Here is a 22,390-nt window from a genome sequence, read left to right as displayed (position 1 = left end):
AAGGTTATTCTCCTCCTCCGTTACTTCTAGTTGATGCGTCCCCAGCTTATAACTAAAATACTTGTTATTAATCCCTAAATGCATGACCTTTTGCTTTTCACTATTCAATTTCATCCTATTACTATTACTCCAGTTTACAAGGTCATCCAGATCCTCCTGTATGATATCCCGGTCCTTCTCTAAATTGGCAATACCTCCCAGCTTTGTATCATCCGCAAACTTTATTAGCACATTCCCACTTTTTGTGCCAAGGTCAGTAATAAAAAGATTAAATAAGATTGGTCCCAAAATCGATCCTTGAGGAACTGCACTGGTAACCTCCCTCCAGCCTGACAGTTCACCTTTCAGTAGGACCCGCTGTAGTCTCCCTTTTAACCAATTCCTTATCCATCTTTCAATTTTTATATTGATCCCCATCTTTTCCAATTTAACTAATAATTCCCCATGTGGCACTGTATCAAACTCCTTACTGAAATCTAGGTAAATTAGTTCCACTGCGTTTCTTTTGTCTAAAAAATCTGTTACTTTCTCAAAGAAGGAGATCAGGTTGGTTTGGCACGATTTACCTTTTGTAAAACCATGTTGTATTTTGTCCCATTTACCATTGACTTCAATGTCCTTAACTACTTTCTCCTTCAAAATTTTTTCCAAGACGTTGCATACTACAGTTGTCAAACTAACAGGCCTGTACTTACCCAGATCACCTTTTTTCCTTTCTTAAAAATAGGAACTACGTCAGCAATACTCCAGTCATACGGTACAACCCCTGAGTTTACAGATTCATTAAAAATTCTTGCTAATGGGCTTGCAATTTCATGTGCCAATTCCTTTAATATTCTTGGATGAAGATTATCTGGGCTCCCCGATTTAGTCCCATTAAACCGTTAGAGTTTTGCTTCTACCTCAGATATGGTAATATCTACCTCCATATCTTCATTCCCATTTGTCATGCTACCATTATCCCTAACATCCTCATTAGTCTTATTAAAGATTGAGGCAAAGTATTTGTTTAGATATTGGGCCATGCCTAGATTATCCTTGACCTCCACTCCATCCTCAGCGTTTAGCGGTCCCACTTCTTTCTTTGTTTTCTTCTTATTTATATGGCTATAGAACCTTTTACTGTTGGTTTTAATTCCCTTTGCAAGGTCCAACTCTACTTGACTTTTAGCCTCTCTCTCTTTATCCCTACATGTTCTGACCTCAATAAGGTAGCTTTCCTTGCTGATCCCTCCCATCTTCCACTCCCTGTATGCTTTCTGCTTTTTCTTAATCACCTCTCTGAGATGCTTGCTCATCCAGCTTGGTCTACAACTCCTGCCTCTGAATTTTTTCCCCTTTCTTGGGATGCAGGCTTCCGATAGCTTCTGCAGCTTTGACTTGAAGTAATCCCAGGCCTCCTCTGCCTTTCGATCCATAAGTTCTTCAGTCCAATCCATTTCCCTAACTAATTTCCTTAATTTTTGAAAATCAGCCCTTTTGAAATCAAAAACCTTTGTTGCAGATTTATTTTTGTTAATCCTTCCGTTCAGTTTGAACTGAATCAGCTCATGATCACTTGAACCAAGGTTGTCCCCTACAGCCATTTCTGGGAGAGTCCCATATCCCTCAGAAATGCTCCCTCTGTCACCAGCTAAAGCTGAGATCTCACAAGAACAGGGTGCTGAAGTTAACACTCCTCCTTATGGAGAAGGCACTTCAGTCTCCAGGGTGTGTGCTGACTTTGGATCATCATCAGAGCCTTCAACTTCGAAGGGGGTAGAGTTGCCGAAAAGACCAGCACATTCCCCCCGTAAAGGCTTGAGAAAAAGGGCTCCAAGCCCCCAAGCTGAGTTGTTGGCCAGCCAGAGAGTTTCCCCAGAGCGACTGGGTAACTCAGCAATTTGACCTAGTTTCCCCTTTTTGTAGGATTTTGAGTTTCTTCTTCTATTTAAATTTTTTTTTTAAACTTGAAAGAACTTATAGTGTCTTCTAAATGCCCCTGGGAGAGGGTGGGAAACAAACTGAAGTTCTCTTTCTTTCTTTTTTTTTTTTTTTAAATCACAAGGGGTAAAAAGAAAACTAACTTTTAAGGAGAACAAACGAAAAAAACAATTACTATATATGCTAATGATGCAGATAAGGAAGGACAACTGCTCACTCCTGGCTCCCTTGCAGGCCAAAAGTGACTGAGAAGGAACTGAGTGGGGTTCACCTGCACAGTGTTGGATAGCCTTGAGGTAGTCTACGAGGGAGGGAGAGCGCACGTGCATGCTGAACAGACACTGCTACCTAAAATCTCTGATTAGAGGCACAGGGGCGCAGATGCACCCACAGAGGAGCACTGATAGGGACACTCCTTAAAGAAATGTCTGGTATTAACAGGGTGTGGCCAGAAGGCTGTAGTAGCATCTTCACCAGAGCCGAGCAGAGACAGCTGGGCCCTGAGGTCCTTTGATAAAGGGTTGGGGAACACCAGGTTGCATGGAAGAGAAGAGCCGTCGGGGCAAGAGGGAAGGAACATGGCTGGAGAGAGGTGAGATTGGAAAACTGGAGTGAGAACATTTTCTGCCCATCCTCAACTGTGGCCCATTTCTGTTTTTCAAAAATCAAATAACCTTGAATGACAATATTATCTTCTCAATTCACCTCCCTTATGCCGAGGATGAGATGATGTGTTCTAGGGTAGCTCTTGTTTAAACTAGCAATCTGAACAGGCCCTGTCTCTATGATATGTAAACACCTCATTATGACCAAGTGTCAGATTTGAAGAGAGACGTAAAATTATACACAGTAGCAATGAAACCTGCCGTCAGTGATATTGGCACAGGTGCAAAATTCAAGGGGACTAAGAAGAGCTCAAACTTATATTAAACAGGCATATTTTACAAGCACGTATTTTTGAGCTTGCCCCCAACCAATTTCCTCCCTCTTCATAAGAGTGACTATTTTGGAATGCCCTTGATGGTGAAAAACTTAATCAGTCCTCCTGAATGAAGGTATGGCAGGTTCACATCAGAAGCATTAATTGCAAGCCTTACATCCTAGATTTGTTGTTTGATTGCCTAGCTTAGGAGCAAGGGATTTTAATTAGACTGCAGCCTCAGACTGGGAAAAGCAGTAGAAAAAAAAAACCACAAGGGGAATATCTTAACTATTAGGGGGAACAGTCTTTGTGGAGGTGATGGTGGAGACAGACAGAGGAGTCAAACATGGCGGTTATCAGCCGTGACAAAGTCTACTACTTAACACCCCCAAGAGAAGCATGCATATACCTTTGGATACAAAATACATTCATGAATATTGTTTGACTTTCAGTCTTCAGACAGCTTGTACTAATACATTGTTATACGCCATCTACATTGCTCAAGGCTTGTGTTTTATTTGTATTATTTCCCAGACGCCAGTCCATTTCCAACTAGCACCAACTCTTGGCACCAGCAAGGTTTCTTATTAAACCTGGTGTCCACCTGAAGGAAACATCCTACTAGGACAGCTAGAAGGAAGGTTTGTATATTTTTCTGATTTCTCTATCAATCGCCTTGACCATACACACGGATGAGTAACTACCTCACAAGTGTATATTGTTGCTAATTTCTGTAGATACAGCAGACATCTATTTCAGTGGAAAGAATAAAGCTTTGGACTGACATGGGACTTGGGGGAGAAAGAACAATGAAAGACAGGGTGACTGCCTGAAGTGCAGGAGCTAAAAGCTTTTTCCTTCACAACAAGAGCAGAATCAAGTAATAATTGCGGTTTCCACGGAGATAGGGAACTTGAGGGATCAGAAAGCTCAACTGGCAGTTAAATGGGTTGGAAACAACTCCCCACCAGCTTGAGAAGGAAAAGGGATAAAAATATACATGAAACCCAGAGGTGGTTTTTTCCTAGCACAAGATACATTCCCCTACCTTCCTAAATAATGGACCAGCTCTGTTCAGTTTGATCTCCGACAGTAGCCCTTGAATATCAAGGGACTGGTAACTACTACATAAAGTAGGAGCTCAGTCCATTTCCTTACACATCTAGAGAGTCAAAAATTAGTGTCTATTCACAGAAAGAAAAGGATGGGAAATTTCTTAGGTGTTTCAGAATTTTCTTTCTGAAGGGAAGAGAAGGCCTCATTATCACTAGTAACCTTTGACCCTCCCCTTAAAATTCTCCACGGACTACGTTTAAGTCCCATTATAATTAAATTGAATAGATCAACAATTTCAAATGAAATTTTGAAATGCCTCTCTCACAATGGTAGACAGTGTGCAGTACAGCGCTGTTGATTAAAAAATTGCATTCCCCCACCCAAAAGAAAACGTTTCATATTCATATGAATGGGAAACTGAGTTCTCAATTCCCACTCTCGGGGACAAATCCTACTACTTTTAAATAGATCACTATACTTTATTATGAAGGAAAATTGAAGAAAATGTACTGAACTGATGAAGTTTATCTGAGCTGCATCATACTATACATGAATCAATGCTACAGACTGGTCCCATTTCACTGAGGAGTCATCAGTTGCAGTGGAAGATTCAATCAGTGCCAAAAGTGGGATGAACTGATATCAAAGTTATCAATGCATTTTTTAAAACAACGTTATTTACTGTAATTCAATCCACAGTGCCTCAGTTCTACTGTATTCTCTTACCTTTTATAGCAGTCACCTTTTTAATAAGAGGTGAGGTAAGAATGTAATTTGTACTATCCATAATTAGAGCCTTGCGCGGATACAAAAATGTGTATCCGCACATGATCCGCAAAAGTTGTCGGCGGATATCTGAATCCGCAGATGCAGATATCCATGGATTTGCAAGGCTCTAATTTACAGCTCCATAGTTCACCTTGCAGCAGTGAGCAGTGGTGCTGGAACCCGGGGGGCCAGGGCACTTCCACTTTTCACTAGGGCAGACCCTGCCCCCTTCACTTCTTCCTCGCAAGAAGAGAAGTGAGCCCTGCCGGGGAACCTGGGCAGCAGTGGGGAGCTGCAGAGGACCCTCAACCTGCCTATTGTGGTGGTGGTGGTGGGAAGAGGGGGATTGCACAACAGTGGCTCAGAGCAGCCCCTGGCTTGTGTCCCCGCCCCCTAGGATCCCCGCCTGGCTGATGGCAGGTCGAGGGTCCGCGACTCCACACCAGCTCCCAGCTCCGGCTCCGGCCAGGGTGTGGGGGCCTTGAAGCTGGAGCCCACCCATGATCAGAGCCGGGCGGGCAACTGTGAGGAGCCAGCATGCAGTTGCAGACTCTCTACCTGCCCTGGGGAACATAGGGGCGGTGGGGACACAGGCTGGGGGCTGCTCGGGCCCCCCACCCAGGGCAGGTGGAGGGCCGCTGCGGCTCCCCACAGCTGCCCGCCTGGCTCTTATCATGGCCAAGCTGCAGCTCCGAGGCCCCGCCACCAGCCAGAGCCAAATCAGGGAGAGCCACGTGGGTAGTTGTGAGGAGCCGGGGTCCCTCCACTTGCCCTGGGTGGGAGACCTGGGGGCTGGTAGGGGGCTGCTTTCGGCCCCATCCCATTCTGGGCAGGAGGGCGGGCTCCCCGGCCCCCCACTTTTAGGATGGCTCCGGCGCCCTTGACAGTGATGCAGGGCTCTGCCAAGCCCCCAACTGCCACCCACTTCTCCCCAGACACCGCTTGCCCCACCACCTGCTCCTTCCCCCACCTATCCGTCGTTCCCCACTCTGGGGAGGAAGGCTACACTCCTGGGCCCTTGCGTGTCGCGCCACCCTCCGAGGGGGGAAGGGTGGGAAGCTCAGACACCCCTAAGCAGCTGCAGGAGCAGTAATGCATGCAGTCCAGTCCCAGGCAGAAAGTGTCGATAACTACTCTCCCCTTCATAGCATAGAGTCCTTGCCGCCTGCTCATTTAAATTACACACCATACCTCTTTTAAAATGGTGCTAGGCTCACTCCCTTCTAGGAGTTGTAGTTTACCTCCTCCGTCCAAGCAAGCTGGGGACTACAACTACCAGAACGCCCAATGGGCTATACCCGTTGCTGTGCAATTCAGAGAGCTGAGCTGGAGCCTGGGGGCTGGGTAACAGCCGCAGCTGCTCCATTCTGGTGAATCTGTTATGGTCAGAGCCCTGTGTGGATATAAAATTTGTATCCGCATCTGAGCGGCTATCCACAAAAATGGTCCATGGATTAAAGCAGATACCCATGGATTTGCAGGGCTCTATCCATAATTCTGTTTTCTCTCTATAAACGTTAGCACCACAGAGAGAAAAGATGACTGAGGAGCAGAGACTGACAAAAGACAGCAGGGGGTTCTGCAAAGCTTTGTGAAATAACTAAATCCAATACCTTTGTGAGTGCTGTAAAGGGCTGCAAATGTCACCATGAAGAAGGTGGTGGAGTATTTGCCAGCATTAACCAGATGAGGAAAGGCCCGTTTGGTGTCACGGTAACGGCGCAGGCACTGGATAAAACGCAACCAAGCAGGGATGCACTGGACAACTGCTCGCACGCCGTAGGAGTAGCTGTTACAAATCTGATCACCTGCAAGAGAAGAGATGTAGTGGACATGGAAACAAAATATTTAATTTCTTCTCTCATTCCCTTCCAATTGTCTCACTTCCTCTACCTTCCTTGAAGAGATGAGTGAAACTAAGCTTTTGGAAGCAGCAATTGTAATATCCTAAGCAACGGTGCAATTCACAATGCTTTGCATTTGCATCCATATTTAGCATCTCAACATTTTCAATCCAACGACCAGGTGTTTCAGTCAAGGAAAGGTGTTCCAAACCCCTTTCCTTCAATAACAGGAGAGATCACTGCTCAGGTTTAAAGAGACACAGCTGATACAACACACTGCAGTTAGAAAATTTTAAAACCTAGTATTGTTACACATAGCAAGTAAGATTACTATCAATGAAAGCATAGGGGAAAAAATCTTTTGTTTTATTTACTTTGTGCATTTGATAGCACCGTGTATACTCAATTTCAATGTTTCTCCTGTTTGTGTGGATCTCGCCATGTAGATTTCAAGTTGAATGGTGTCTCTTTAATTATAACTATCAACCGATTTGAGTTGGTCTCCTAATATGGTCACATCACCAATTAGCATAAGAAAATCCCATTTTTAGGGGTGCAATGATTTTTGCCAATAAGTAACGGGGAAAAGGCAGAAAAATCGACGAGTTAAGTGTAAATTCCAAAATCTGTTACATTCTTACACAAGTGAATATCTAGTCATTTATGGCTTAATTTCCAAAATGTGCTCAGCACACCTGAAAAACATCAGGTCATCAATATACAGAATTTGTTCACTCCCTCAGATCAATCAATCAGTATTTCTTCCAGGGGAAACTGTGTTCTTATTCCACTTTTTGGTTTGATGCAGAAAACTTTAGTATACACAGTTTCTTGTTTTAAACAGTTTAATTTAATTCCAACTAATGCTTACAGGGAACAGACCCTTAGAATGCAGCCTTAATACAACCAGGTAGAAGGTTCTGAAGTAGGCAAGACTGGAGGAATAGAAAGTAATGCTAATGTACACAGAAAACAGGCTTCAAGTTCTCTCAATATATGCTAAAGGTCCACTGTCAAGATGATTTGTCAGTGGTTACTGGTTAAAATGAAAAGACAATGACTGTGGACTGGTCCAGAGGCATAAGATAATGTTTTGCCATGGGGAAGACCAGAGTTAAAATTTAGATATCATCTCTTGCTCTCCAAGCTAGAAATGATGTGGAGGCAGTGTGCATAGCCCTTGTCTCTCTCAATGTCAACTGTAATTGAATAATGAATGGCACCAATGAGCTCTGAGAAAGTTCCTGCCATTCCATCCAGAAGAAAAGACAACATTGAAACATAGGACCTGGAAGAAATAGTCTGGAAAGCACAGATCAAACAGAAAGGAACCCACACGACTGTATTAGGAATATGGAAGACCCTCAGGAGAAGAGCCCTTAGGGGAAAAAATCCTCATGAGACTATTTCCCCATAAACCCTGAATGCTTGGTAATCAGCTTTGTACTGCTTCTATAAATCACTAACACTAAGCATCAACAAAAGGCTAATTGTGATTGCCTGGTTGGAAAAGAGTCTGAAAAACTGCCAGCCAAGCCTGGAAAACTGCTGTGTCTTTCCTCTCCCAAAGAACACCTCAAAATCTTGGCAAACGAGTTCTGAAAAACACAGGTCATGCCAGTCACAGAAGCAGGTTATACCAGACGAATGGATTGGAAAATAGGGCAGTAAGGGATGGGAGAATAACATTTCTAGGGCTGTGTTTTATGATGGGATGAGTTTCCTATGTCACTGGGAGAATTTTTGCTAAAGGACAGAAAGATAATCTGCCTATTGAAATGTTCAGTTTGTATCAATGTTCCTGGACTATTGGGCCAAGTGTTCATACATATTTGTTACCATCACATCTTCATCACTACTATACCTGTATCTGCCAACAGTCCGGCACTGTTGTCCCACTGGAGCTCAAAGCTGTAGAAACAGATCATGTACTCCAGGTCCATAAGTATCACAGCCAAGCTGTTGAGCTGATCGGCCAGCCAGAAATCTGCGAAGCCTACCTTATGGAAGGGGGCTGTGAACACCCGGAACTGGGAATTAAAACAGCATGAAGTTAGCATGAAAGATATTAATAGAGCAGACTGACAGTATAGTGGCAGGAGATGAGACTGTGCTGAATTAACATGAAATATCACACTGCTCCCCCCAAAGATCTGCCGTTTCATCACTCCTCCTGGCAGTAGAACTTCCCCGTTGCTCACAAGAACTGAGCATAACATTTCCTCTTTCAGACATCCATTTCCCCCCCTTGTGTTCAGTTATTCACAGCCTTTCCCTTCTGGCTGGCCTGAGTTTTTTAATCTCTTCAAAGTGAGAGCCAAGATTCTCCAAAGAAACTCACAATCCCCACTTAAGAGCTTCTGACCCCTCCTCCCCAGCATTTCCACCATAACCACTTGCACATCTTAGCATGCTTCTTCCCCATTCCACACCTGACACCCACTAGGTCCTGGACCACTATCTCGGCCTCTAATCTGACCTTGACTCAGATTCGTATACCAACCCCTAAGACCATGTGTCTGCAGTGTTCAACCTTAATGTAGGGCCCCCAAATCCCTCAAGAGTTTAAAGGGTTACATTAAAAAAGCAGAGGAAATTTTAACTGTCAAATATTAATCAGACTCCCTCTCCACCCCAGCCCACTTTCCCTCCAAGGCTTGACAGCAGTTACACTCCTTTCAAAGCAGGCAATGTTCATGCTCCATTACCTTTGATTACAACTGACCCTGACTGGTTAGTTATAGTAACTAAAAGATAACACCAGTATTGTCCTGCAGTTCAGATATTTATGAAGCTTTCTATTAAGAAAACACTGGGTAAAACTGATCTGTAGAGGAGTAAGAGGTTTCTACTAATAATATGCAGGGCAGACACTGGAAGAAAACAGTTAGAACACAGCACATCAGGGCTTTGCTCAAGTCTCTCCACTGGCTCCTAGTCAGTTTCTGATGCCAGTTTAAGACTTTGGTCCTAATCTTCAAAGCAATTAATGGATCAAGCCACAGCTACTTTAAAGACTACATTTCAGTGTGCGAACTAGACACACAGCTGTGTTCCTCTAGGACAATGCACATCACAAAGCCCAAGAAGAAGCACATGAGAGTTAGGGACAAAGTGTTCTCAGCTGAAGGGGTCAGCTATGTAACAAGCATCCAAAGGACATCAGGAAAATCCAGTCTAACAGTAATTAAGGTACACTGCAAAACCTCTCTTCAAAAAGACCTTTCCACCATAAAAATGACCCTCAGCACTGACACCACCTTCTACACAACTAATCCCAACCAAAAAATTGCTGAAACAAGTCAACCTAAAAAACAAACATCTAAACAATCAAAACCAAAGCCCTTATCTCAAGTAGTGTTTTTAGCCCAAAGAGGGGGAAGAAAGAGACCCTCTATGAAGTCCACTAGGAACTTTGCTATTGCTTTTACATGGAAGGTGCTCAGATACTATGGGGCTGGACTTCAGTATAAAAACCTAAGCTAGATAGATACAACAATGGACTAGAATACTCCATCTAAAGTTTATAGCAGACAGAGTGACCAGACGTGTTTTAACCCTATAGAAGGCACTAGTACTCTAATCACTTATACTGGGAATTGAATCATCACTTTCAATATAATCCACCCTTTGGCCATCCTCCTAATCCCAACTGCCTGTGGTTCCCAACTGCTTCTGTGCTGTTTGCATCCTACTTCTTCACCCTAACGTGTCTCCTTTTTGCTACTCCACTGACCAGTGCACACCTTGGTATGCAGTTCTGCGTGGAACACTGCTCATGTGCAATAGCCCAGACCCCACTGTGTACCAATAACTACACAGTTCAATAGTGAGGCAGGCAGAGAGCACACTGGAGCCGAATAAAGAAGCAGCTGAGCCCCAAGTACACAATCAGGTTTGGGAGAGAAGGTGCTAGAGGTACAGGGAGAGGTCAGAGTTTACAGTGTGGTTACAAGTGGACTTTTCCCAGTGACAAGTACCACCAATCAAATCCACCTTGGCAGCTGCCGAAACTGCCACATCTACCAAAACCAGACCCCAGAGCTAACAAAACCTGTCGCTGACAACATTAAGAAATATTTTTGTGCTTAAAATACTAAGAATAAGACCTGAATTTTAGTTTCAAATATTTGGTCACTTTTGTGATTGGACCATTTCCCAGGCGGGGTGAATATGGGCATTCTGGAGCTGACAACTGTAGTTTTAATAAGTGCTAAAGTAGTGGATGTTTCATCCACCTGTAAACTCTTGCTAGATTTCTACATTGCAAAACCAGGTGCTCCCCGGGCTTGCTTATCCACCATGGCACTGAACAGCTAAGATTATTTACCCTTCAGTAATTGTGATTCTTCGAGATGTGTTGCACATGCATTCTACCGTTGAGAGCACCTATGCACCACCGCAGTTGAGTACTGATTTTTTTTTTGGCTAGCAGCTTCTGTTGGGGCTGCGCTTGCACCATAGGTGTCCTTGTGCCTTCTACCCAAGGGTATGAACAGCATTCGCTCCTCAGATCCTTCATCAATACAGAATCCCAAAGGAATAGGACTCCACGTTAGCAGGGAAAGAGGGCAGATCGTGGAATCCGTGGGAACCACTCACCTCAAAGAACCACAGTCATCGTAATTTAAGTAACTGTTCTTTCTTCAAGCAATTGCCCACACTGATTTCATTCTTAGTGACTAACAAGCAGCTGTCTGTTTCTATGGAGTTGGGTACAAGGGGTCCTTCTTGACTGTTGACTGCAGGGCAGCCTTACCAATATTGGCATCTGATCTGGAGGCCTGTGCTAGGTAAATGGGTGAATCGAGCACCACGTCGCTGCTCTACATATCTCAGGTAAACTGCTCGAGCCCTAGCAGAATGAGCCCTAATATGGCCAGGAGGGATCTTTCCTGGCTAACTCATAAAAAATTCTTATGTAGTCAGAGCCCCTCTTTGATAATATCTGGGTGAACATAAATTGCCCCAACAGCTATTTTTTCATGTGGTCTGTTTGCTTTTTGGCCTTACATATAGTTAAATGTACTGTATTATTTTGCAACATTAAGGTCATCTTGCATTTTGTGAGCCATCTCTCCTTCAGAGACCTCAAGCCTGCAGGTGTCAGTTCACTATGCCTTACTGAGTTCACAGCCAAAGTGCTATTATACACAAAGTTTTTGTTCTTTCACTATATCAGTTTAGACATAGAGATGATTAATTCACTACAACCTCTAGCATGGACACAGGTATACCCATATAAAGATGCTTATAACATACAGCAAATTTCAATAAATTTGGACAGAAATAAAGAAAAACTATTCTGATGCAAGTGCCATACCAATGTCACTGTTCACACAACGGGTGGATTATACCGCAATCTATTTCTAAATTGATATAGTGAAAGCGGTAAAAAAGTTGTGTATACCAGCCCAGAGAGTAGTCCAAAGGCACAGAATATACTGGATGAAGCTAATGAAATACATAGTTTTGAATTTGTACCCAAGATAAATAAATGGGACTAAGTGTCTATTGTTAGTGTCAAAATGGGAAATGAGATTTGTGCATGAGAAACTTTTTGTATAAGTGGCTTCTCTCCTTCAGATTCCAATTAGTCATAAGGGGCAAGCTTTTCTGATTCACGTAGATGTGTCAACCTCCAAGGTTTCTTACAAAGAAAACTATTAACTAGATTGCACCTGTGAACTCTGGTTATTGCAGTAATAACTGCAGAAGTTGCTTTTTTATATTTTAATAGTTTTGCTAGCTCAACTCATTTCATTATTGTGTTACCTCCGCCTGCCACCATCACTCCCAATGTAGGCCATCAACTAGTCTTTGTTCATTAACATACACACAGCAGTTGCAATGCTTAATGTGAAGCAAAATGTGCAATCTGTCTGCTAAGAAGCTGTGCAGGTAACCTGCCCTGCATGAATCAGAGCTTGTTATTTCAGTGATGGGGGACTACAGGGGCGGAAAAAGTCTCATTTACTACCTTATGTCTCATTTATTACCTTTACTACCTCATTTACTACAGCTGTGTGAGGTCCTTTGACTTTGTGCAGAATTTCCAAAGCTGCTGTCATTGCGAAGACTTCGAGTGCTTCCTTTCTAGCTCTATCATGCCAATATGTTTCACTGTGCCTATGCTTGTGGTGCCACAATAATGCTATAATTGTGAGACTGGAACCCACACAATCACTCCCCACAGAAATAAAACAGATTATAGTTCCTTTTATGGAAAAAAGTGTTGTATTCCCTTCAAGAACTAATATTGGTCTGGAAAACCCAGCCTTTGTGTCAGAGTGAAATATAACTAGTTTATGTTGCAGAGCATCTGGAGGTGAGAGATGTCTTCTGCTCCTCAATGGAAGGCAAAAACTGAACCAGAATGGACCCTAATAAACTCCCTGCTAATTTATTTCCAATGGGGATGGAGTGTGGGAGGGGGAGGCTGGAGACTAGCCTAGCTTCCCTCAGATAAGGCGGCAGTAATACAGGTGGCCAGGCTAGGGGCTGAAGAAAGGAGGGGAAGAGAAAGGAGCAAGACTGCATCTGAAAAAGCACTCGTGAGTAAGAGAGAGGGTGATCTGTTGAATGATGAAAGGGAAAAGGAAAAGAAGGGAGCATAAAAGGAGCAGAGACTCAGCATGTTAAAACTATTAGAAAATTGAACCCTTAAAGATTAAATAAGATGTATATAAACAAAATCTGAATACACTTATATGTCTACTTGTATATGCCTATGCATGTTCATGCTGAAAACCAATTTTATGTCTTATCTTTGAATTGTTCCAGATAGCACCATTTAAAAAATATTTAGCAAGTGTTAGCAAAATAATTCCACAGAGGAGGATACTCCAGGACCCACCTATACGGCCTTAATCCTCCCTCCTGCAAATCACTCAGTATTTTTACAGTGCAAATTGAGCAAAAAATTATTTAGCCAGAAAATTTCAAGCCTAAGAAGCCCAGACAGAACCCAAGCCTTCACAGCAGTAACAGCAAGAGTGAAAAGATGACGGAATCAATCTGATTAAAAGTAATGAAAATTAAAGGGTGTGTGGGCATATGGTGTGGCGGCAGGGGTATATGCATTTTGGGAAAAACTGGAAAGAGATCCCTGGGTCAAGATGGCTGAAAACTACTGGTTTGATGTTTACATTTATAATCTTAATATTGCATTAGCGTACGTTTCCATTCATTTTTTTACTGATTTTTGTTACCAGGGAAACAATAGCCAATACTAAAATATTAATCTCTCTCATTCAGAACAAGTATAAAAAAGAAATGTTGAAAAAGTAGTTTCAACTAGTTATTATAAAAGGAAAGTTACCTCAGCTATAGTCTGCCACCCATGAATACTCTATTTGAGTATTGGCCCATTTTCAGTTTGGGCAAACAGCATTCTGTCAGCTTTGCTTTGCAGCCCTTTGTAATGTTACCCAAACTACTTTGCTAGGGAAGAGATACAGTGAGCATGACTGAGACATGAAGAAAGCTATATGGTACATTTGTATGTGCATGCATACACCACATATGCTTATTTTTGTGTGTGTGTACATACCCTTGGTATGAAGAGCATAACAGAAATAGTACAAAGACTGAAAGTAACTTCTGTAACTCTATGCTCAACAAATACACGTCTAATTCTTTACGCATGGACTTGCTTGAGTACTATTGAATCAAAGCATGCATAAAATTGTGTGGCATACACTTCCAAGTCTGAAAATTAGTGATGTATTTGGACACACTTCAACTACTTGAGTTCAATTACCCACATCAGTTTCTCTTGAGTTTGTACGAGGTTCCAGACTTACCAACAGTTTGAGCAGCCAAAACCGGGACTTGTAATACAAAGTTTTGGTGGGGTTGATGAGGAAAAGCAACATGAATCCATACAAGATGAGTGGGTTCACCTGCATAGGGACATGGGTGAATTTGCCATATATACATGCCAGCAGGCTCAAGCACCACAACATCCCAAGGAATCCAGCAATCTAATAAAAGATGGAGGAGAGAAACGAAGTTAAGAAAATTCTGAATTCCATATTATAGAGCCCAAGGAAGAGCTGCTTTCATCACTATAATCAAATCAGTAACACATCAGTAACCGCTTTTTCTTGACTTAAGAACATCCTACAGGGTCAGACCAAAGGGCCATCTAGCCCAGTAGCCTGTCTTCTGACAGTGGCCAATGCCAGGTGCTTCAGAGGGAATGAACAGAACAGGAATCATCAAGTGATCCATCACCTGTCACCCATTCCCAGCTTCTGGCAAACAGAGGCTAGAGACACCATCCCTGCCTATCCTGGCTAATACCCATTGATGGACCTATCCTCTATGAATTTATCTAGTTCTTTTTTGAACCCTGTTATAGTCTTGGTCTTCACAACAATCTCTGGCAAAGAATTCCACAGGCTGACTGTGGTTTGGGTGAAGAAATACTTCCTTTTGTTTGTTTTAAACTTGCTGCCTATTAATTTCATTTGGTGACCTCTAGTTCCTGTGTTATGAGAAGGTGTAAGTAACACTTCCTTATTTAATTTCTCCACACCAGTCATGATTTTGTAGACCTCTACCATATCCCCTCCTTAGTCGTGTCTTTTCCAAGCTGAAAAGTCCCAGGCTTATTTATCTCTCCGCGTATGGAGGCAGCTCCATACCTCTAATCATTTTTGTTGGCCTTTCCTGAACCTTTTCTCGATAGTTATGTTACCATTCATTCCAAGGAAACAGGATGATTTATTCTGCTGATGTTTAAAATGCACCGTGGCTCTTTTGGCTTGTTCTGCTTACCTCAAAGAGATGCTGATGGGATAAATTGCTGCGGGGATTGAGTTCAAAGATGAGGACATGATTCACTCCAGCCTGCCTCCAGCCATATGTATTGATGCCCAGGAGGAAGAGGAATTCTATCAGGAGAAAGCCACCTCGATAGATTCTCACCAGTGGCCACACATTTGGTCCCTCTATAAAAAACACACCTGCCAGAGAGAATTTAAGTGCATAATGATATCATACATGCCATGCTGCAGGCCAAAACAATTCTCTGCTTCTTTATGCTGATCCTAAGGTAAAGAGCAGATAATATACTATCCTAAGGTAAAGAGCAGATAATATATATGCTTTATTTGATATTAAACAGTACACCCGTCTTCCCAAGCCTCACCTCATAAGTAAAATTTAAGATTGTCAAACATCAGGGATTCATAGATTATTACACCAGAAGGAACCACTGTGATCATCTAATATAACTCCTACTGAATAGAACAGGCCATAGGACTTCCCCAAATTAATTCCTTTTTGATCTAGAGCAGATCTTTTAGAAAAAAACCCATTCAATCTTAGGTTTCCAGTGATGGAGAATCCACCACAATCCTTGGTAAATTGTTCCAATGGTTAACTGTCCTCACTGTATTTTAAGTCTCCTTTTACCCTAATTTGTTTCTGCCCCAGCTTAGAAGAAAATATTACATTTTTGTATGACTACTTCTGAACATGCCAGTGATTACTAGCTCTGCTCCATCTCCCCCTCAGGCCATCAGCAACATCCTACTCCCTTACTGGTAGGCATCATGTGAAACTGAAGCATTGGTACCAGCAGGAATTGTAACTAGAAGAAGCTGAACATTCTTCCAAGTTTGTGGTTAAATGAAAAATTCTCAAAGCCTCATTTTTTCTCTGCAAATGGAGGAACAAATATTTCAGCCTCAGATCAAGCCAATGAAATACAATACACACTATTTAAACCAGGGCTAAATCTGTCTATTCACTAAATTCAACACACTGTAGTGAGGTTGGTGAAATGTATTGGCAGTGGATGTATTGTTTCTTGACTTTAGCAAAGCTTTTGACTCGGTCTCCCACAGTATTCTTGTCAGCAAGTTAAAGAAGTATGGGCTGGATGAATGCACTATAAGGTGGGTAGAAAGTTGGCTAGATTGTAGGGCTCAACGGGTAGTGATCAATGGCTCCATGTCTAGTTGGCAGCCGGTGTCAAGTGGAGTGCCCCAGGGGTCGGTCCTGGGGCCGGTTTTGTTCAATATCTTCATAAATGATCTGGAGAATGGTGTGGATTGCACCCTCAGCAAATTTGTGGATGATACTAAACTAGGAGGAGTGGTAGATACGCTGGAGGGCAGGGATAGGATACAGAGGGACCTAGACAAATTGGAGGATTGGGCCAAAAGAAATCTGATGAGGTTCAGTAAGGATAAGTGCAGGGTCCTGCACTTAGGACGGAAGAACCCAATGCACCGCTACAGACTAGGGACCGAATGGCTAGGCAGCAGTTCTGCGGAAAAGGACCTAGGGGTGACAGTGGACGAGAAGCTGGATATGAGTCAGCAGTGTGCCCTTGTTGCCAAGAAGGCCAATGGCATTTTGGGATGTATAAGTAGGGGCATTGCCAGCAGATCGAGGGACGTGATCGTTCCCCTCTATTCGACATTGGTGAGGCCTCATCTGGAGTACTGTGTCCAGTTTTGGGCCCCACACTACAAGAAGGATGTGGATAAATTGAAGAGTCCAGCGAAGGGCAACAAAAATGATTAGGGAACTGGAACACATGACTTATGAGGAGAGGCTGAGGGAACTGCGATTGTTTAGTCTGCAGAAGAGAAGAATGAGGGGGGATTTGATAGCTACTTTCAACTACCTGAGAGGTGGTTCCAGAGAGGATGGTTCTAGACTATTCTCAGTGGTAGAAGAGGACAGGACAAGGAGTAATGGTCTCAAGTTGCAGTGGGGGAGGTTTAGGTTGGATATTAGGAAAAACTTTTTCACCAAGAGGGTGGTGAAACACTGGAATGTGTTACCTAGGGAGGTGGTAGAATCTCCTTCCTTAGAAGTTTTTAAGGTCAGGCTTGACAAAGCCCTGGCTGGGATGATTTAATTGGAGATTGGTCCTGCTTTGAGCAGGGTGTTGGACTAGATGACCTCCTGAGGTCCCTTCCAACCCTGATATTCTATGATTCTATGAAATGCAGACTGCCATTTGAGGTGCAGTAAAAAACACATGGGTCTCCAAAAGCTTGTAGGACTGAACAAAGGGAGCAATCAACTCTTTAAACTAGAAGCTTTATCTTTGTCCAGCCCAGGCAACCTTGTAAAATTTTACCCTCCTGATTGCCCAAGGCAAGGTTTTTGTTACTGATGGGTGAGTTAAACTGTTTTTTTTAATCAATTTCAGTTTCATTGAATATTCCCTTCTCCCTCCTGTTCCTTCCCAATCTTTTATTTATTTATTTTTTTAATAGAAAGGCTGGACAGGAGCACCCAATTTAACTTCTCTGTGTCAATTAATTTTTTTTCCACCACACCGTCTTACTCAATTCCTCTCTAAACTTAATAGCACCAATCTTTTCAGTCTCTCCATATGAAACGGTCTCTAATCATTTTCATTCATCTGGCCGATATTCATATTGCTTGGAATTACTGAGATAGAAATTATGGATAAGGAGGAATTATACAAATATTGTCCCTTAGCATTATCGCTCTTGGATATAAATTTAAACAGGTTTCAGGTAACATGGAGCCAAATCAGCAGAAGTCTAATTAGCATTCAAAAGGATTTTACTAAAAATGTCCTGAAGAGGGTGATAGCTAAGTTAGTTTATGATAGGAACAGTGAAAATATACATCTGAACTTTATTTTGAGCCGGGGCATGCAAGATCAGGGGGCTGCTCGCAAATAAAGGGAGGAAACAATTACACATAGAAAGGGACAGACAGTGGATATCAACCTGTTTACTCTGGGCAAAGCAGACCCCAAAGTATTGAACTGGAAACACTATGAAGAATTATGATGGAGCATCATGAGAATAAATTGCACTTATCAATTCTTGGTAAAAGGCAAGGATGAGTGGGGATCTTGCCCCATTAGGTGTACCAGAGCTAGGACAGAACCTGAGAACCACAGGTGGGAGAGAGTTTGAGGGGTCTATTTGTTAAGTCTTAAAAAAATCTAATTGCCATGCAAAATTACAGCACCATATAAATAGTGAAAATTGTTATGCATCAGTTTTCACCATTATTTTCTGTATAATTTCAGTTGGCCTAGGAGTCAGTCTCTGCCTGTATTGAAGAAGGGACGACAAGTCTGACAACAAATCAAGAACAGTTTATTGGAGGTCTAACCAAAAACCACTTTCAACCGTTTCCTTTTTATTTCCAGTGTTATGGATGATTCTGCTCATGAAAAAGAAGCACTACTAGGACTGGCCTGAACTAGATAGTGTTGTGGGCTGATGACATGTAAAATCTTCCCTATATTGCTCTGTCAATGCACTCTAAGCTTGACCTGCAACTCTGTTGTTACTGCAGTTCTGACTTCCCGAGAAGAGACGGTCCTTTATGGCAAAGTACGTAGCACCAGTACGGATAGAAGATTGTTTCTACATTGGTGAGAACATATTCATACACTTGGGGAGCACCATCAACCACGATGGTGGAGCAAGCCAGGATATCCGGAACAAAATCAATAAAGCCAGGAATACCTTCAGGAGCTTAAATACAGTCTGGAAATCATCAAAATACAACACCAAAATCAAACTCAGGATTTATCAGAGCTCCGTACTTTCAACATTCAAGAATGCTGGGGAATGAGAAAGTATGACATGTCCAAACTGTCTTCATTCCATACAACCTGCCTCAGAAAAATCCTCCGTATCTTTTGGCCCAGAACAATCTCAAACCAAGATCTATTGACACAGTGCAGCCAAGAGGATATGAGCACCATCAGTGCCAGGAGGCAGTGGAGATGGATTGGCAGTGCACTTCAGATAGAAACTGATTCCATCACCAGAGTAGCAATAATATGGACACCTGAAGGCAAGCGAAAACGAGTCCACCCGAAAAGAACATGGCAAAGAGCTGTGGAAGCTAAGTTGAAAAACCTGGGGCACAGCTGGGGAACCATTGAAAAAACTTGCCAGAAACAGAGAAGTGGAGGATCTTCGTTACTGCCCTAAATGCCAGAGGCGTAATGGGAACATGATGATGAAGCAGCACTTTTGTGGTGTGTGTAAATGAAGACTCGTATAAGATAACCATGATAGTGTTTACTGGTTACCCCCAGATTTCTATGGTCAAAGAGTGAGTTGAAAGGCTTGCCTTACTAACCTGCTATTCACCTCGCTCTAATACCTCAGGTCAGACCAATTACTAAAGTCAATAACAACACATATTTAGCTGTTACACCTTCATCAACTGACACTTGGTAGGCAAGTTAAAGCTATGGTACAAGAGGCATTCAGTATGTTAACAGATGAGAGGTTCTCTCTGTTCTGATGCCCCCAAGAGAGTCACAACCTGCTTCAGTTCTATTCTGTTCAGGTTCTGATATTGCATTTATCAACATGCAATCATGGGTCTCTCTCTTAGAAATCCTGTTCAAATATGTTGCAAAATGGAAGTAATTAGAGTCAGGGTTTTTCTCCTCCCCAGGAACCTCCTATCATTTGAATGCTCTAGCTTTATCCCTGTACTCTGAAAATGGTACAAACTCTGAATTAGCAACTTCACTTCACTAATGTATTAACAAGTTCCATATTCACTAACATCTTATGAGAGATGCTAATATAGAAAAGCTAACACCACATGGATATTTCATGGTATCCAAATATACTGGTCTGTTCTATTACCACCTTCCATATTTTTACAAGTGAAGATGACCCTTGCTATTGTAAGAAAAGTTGCTAGTCATGAGGCATTGTGTAAAATTGTACTTGTTAATAAGTAACAAACCATACCCCTGCTTCAATGTACTTTCAAAGCCTTATAGGCTCTCAGGAGCTATAAAACATTAGATACTGCAGCAAACAAGATGTGACATGGAAAGGGGTCATGCCCCCATAGGAGTTAGTGAAGGACAGTCTACCCTATTAAAAAGTACTCTCTGGTTCCACCTGCGACAGCTGCAACCATTGTGAACTCCAGGTTACTCAAAAACCCAGCTCTCCAGATGCTGTTGATCTTTTAAAAATCAGACGGTACTGGTTGCTGTGTTTTGTAATTGAACTTCCAAGTTCTAATGCCTGCCCTGAGGAATTACAAATTTATAGCCTTGACATCTTGTTTATACCAAGCAGACTCACAAAACTCTTTCGTAAATGTCAGCAAAGGAGCAATTTTTAAAATTAACTTTATAGCTGCAAATACCCGTACAACTTTTATTTTCCCAATATTTGTAGAAACTCACAGGTTTCAGGTCATGTCTCCTGATTGAAGCACACTAATTCACATCAGTTTTGGTGCATATTTTTGACGATGAGGATTGTGGTCATGAATTCATTACTACCATTATAATGCTTTTTCATTCTGAACATTGAAAATACACTAATTTCACATCTCAAGATAAATACAAACACACAGTTGGCTTTAATGGTAGTCCCAGCTCTCACAGAGATCAAATATGCAAGCTATAGACAGACATGTGAAGACTATGCATGAAGTTGCATAAACACACACATTAAAAGAGACCCCTTGACACACATAGAGGGTGGTAATAAGAGGAGGTTACTTACCTGAAATTGGAGGTTCTTGGAAACGTGTGGTTCCTATTTGTATTCTAAATGTGAGTGCACATGCGCACCATGCACCAGAGCCAGAAGGTTTTCTTAGCAGTATCCCTTGACCCACATGTGCATCGTGCATCCCCTTGTGCTTGCAGCTGAGGGTACAATAGGCCGGATGGATCAATGCTTCTCCAGTGACCCTTTTTCCAGTGAGTAGTCCAGTCCACAGCAGAGGGGATGGAAGATGGGTATTGGAATACAAATAGGGACCACACCTCTCGAAGAACCTCCGGTTACAAGTAATTAACCTCTTCCTCCTCTTCAAGTGATGGTCCCTATGTGTGTTCCAAACATGGGTGAGTAGCAAGCAGTGATCAGTCTGGAGGTAGGTGCAAGGATGCGAGAGGAACTGCAGTCTGTAGTATGGCATGGCCCACTGCAGCATCCACAGCTGCCCCTTGGGCGACGGCATAGTGGGATGTGAATGTGTGTTGCTGCACGACAGATGTCTTGCCACGAGATGTCTGTTAGGCAGGCCGACCTGGCTGCTTGCACTGAGTGTGCTGTGACACCATCACGTGACAGTACATTGGATAGATTCACTGGGAAGAGAGGGTTTAGCCCTTGGATTCGTCAGCAATGGTTACAAATATTTTCATTGATGCACAAACGGCGTGGGTCCTGTGGAGGCAGAATGCCAGTGCAAGGTGGACAACAAGGGAGTGCAGGATCCTGTCCACATGGGACAGAAGACAGGTAGATGGACAAACTGATTGAGGTGGAACGCTGACATGACCTTGGTGAGGAACTTAGGGTGTAGCTGTAAGGAAACTATCCTTGTGGAATATGGTACACCTCTACTCCGATATAACACGACCCGATATAACGCGGGTTCGCATACAACACAGTAAAGCTCCAACACGCTGCTCTGAGCAGCGTGTTAAGGGTGCTGGGCTGGAGCAGAGAGTCTCGGGGGTGGTCAGGGGCTTCCCCACCAAGGTCTGGGAGGAAGGAGCTCTGGGGGGGGGCACTTTTGGGGGCCCCGCTGTCCCAGAGTGGCCCAGGGGATTAGCGGGGGGCCGGGAGCAGCCCACTCCGCTTCCCTCTCTCCAGCCCCAGCCATATCGCTTGGGGGAGGGGGCTTGGGGGAAGGGATCCCACCCCGGACTCACCGGCAGAAGCGGAGCAGCCCGGCCCCAACCCGCTCCACTCTGCCAGCTCCCAGCTGTGGCGCTCCGCTTCCCGCTGGAGGTGAGTGCGGGACCTTTCCCCAACCCCCCCCCCCAAGTGACACGGCTGGGTCTGGGGCAAGGAAAGCAGAGCGGGCTGGGGCAGCGTCGCTCCGCTTCCCGCCGCAGGTGAGTATGGGGTGG

The 22,390-nt window shown here is 43.2% G+C and overlaps 1 protein-coding gene across 2 annotated transcripts in view; it reads right to left on the bottom strand.

Annotated features, from left to right (window-relative positions):
* The window catches only part of XPR1 (xenotropic and polytropic retrovirus receptor 1), a 243,175-nt gene that overhangs the window by 43,297 nt on the left and 177,488 nt on the right, over positions 1 to 22,390 (bottom strand). For both annotated transcript variants that reach the window (XM_037906239.2, XM_037906240.2), the window contains exons 8-11: positions 15,298 to 15,485; positions 14,319 to 14,498; positions 8,378 to 8,543; positions 6,283 to 6,477 (exon numbers count right to left, since the gene is read on the bottom strand). In XM_037906239.2, coding sequence (XP_037762167.1) covers positions 6,283 to 6,477; positions 8,378 to 8,543; positions 14,319 to 14,498; positions 15,298 to 15,485 — 729 coding nt within the window. The remainder of the gene's footprint in view (positions 1 to 6,282; positions 6,478 to 8,377; positions 8,544 to 14,318; positions 14,499 to 15,297; positions 15,486 to 22,390) is intronic.

Source organism: Chelonia mydas, chromosome 8 (assembly GCF_015237465.2).
Source record: "Chelonia mydas isolate rCheMyd1 chromosome 8, rCheMyd1.pri.v2, whole genome shotgun sequence".
Classification (NCBI taxonomy): domain Eukaryota; kingdom Metazoa; phylum Chordata; order Testudines; family Cheloniidae; genus Chelonia; species Chelonia mydas.
This window is presented reverse-complemented; position numbering and strand designations above follow the sequence as displayed.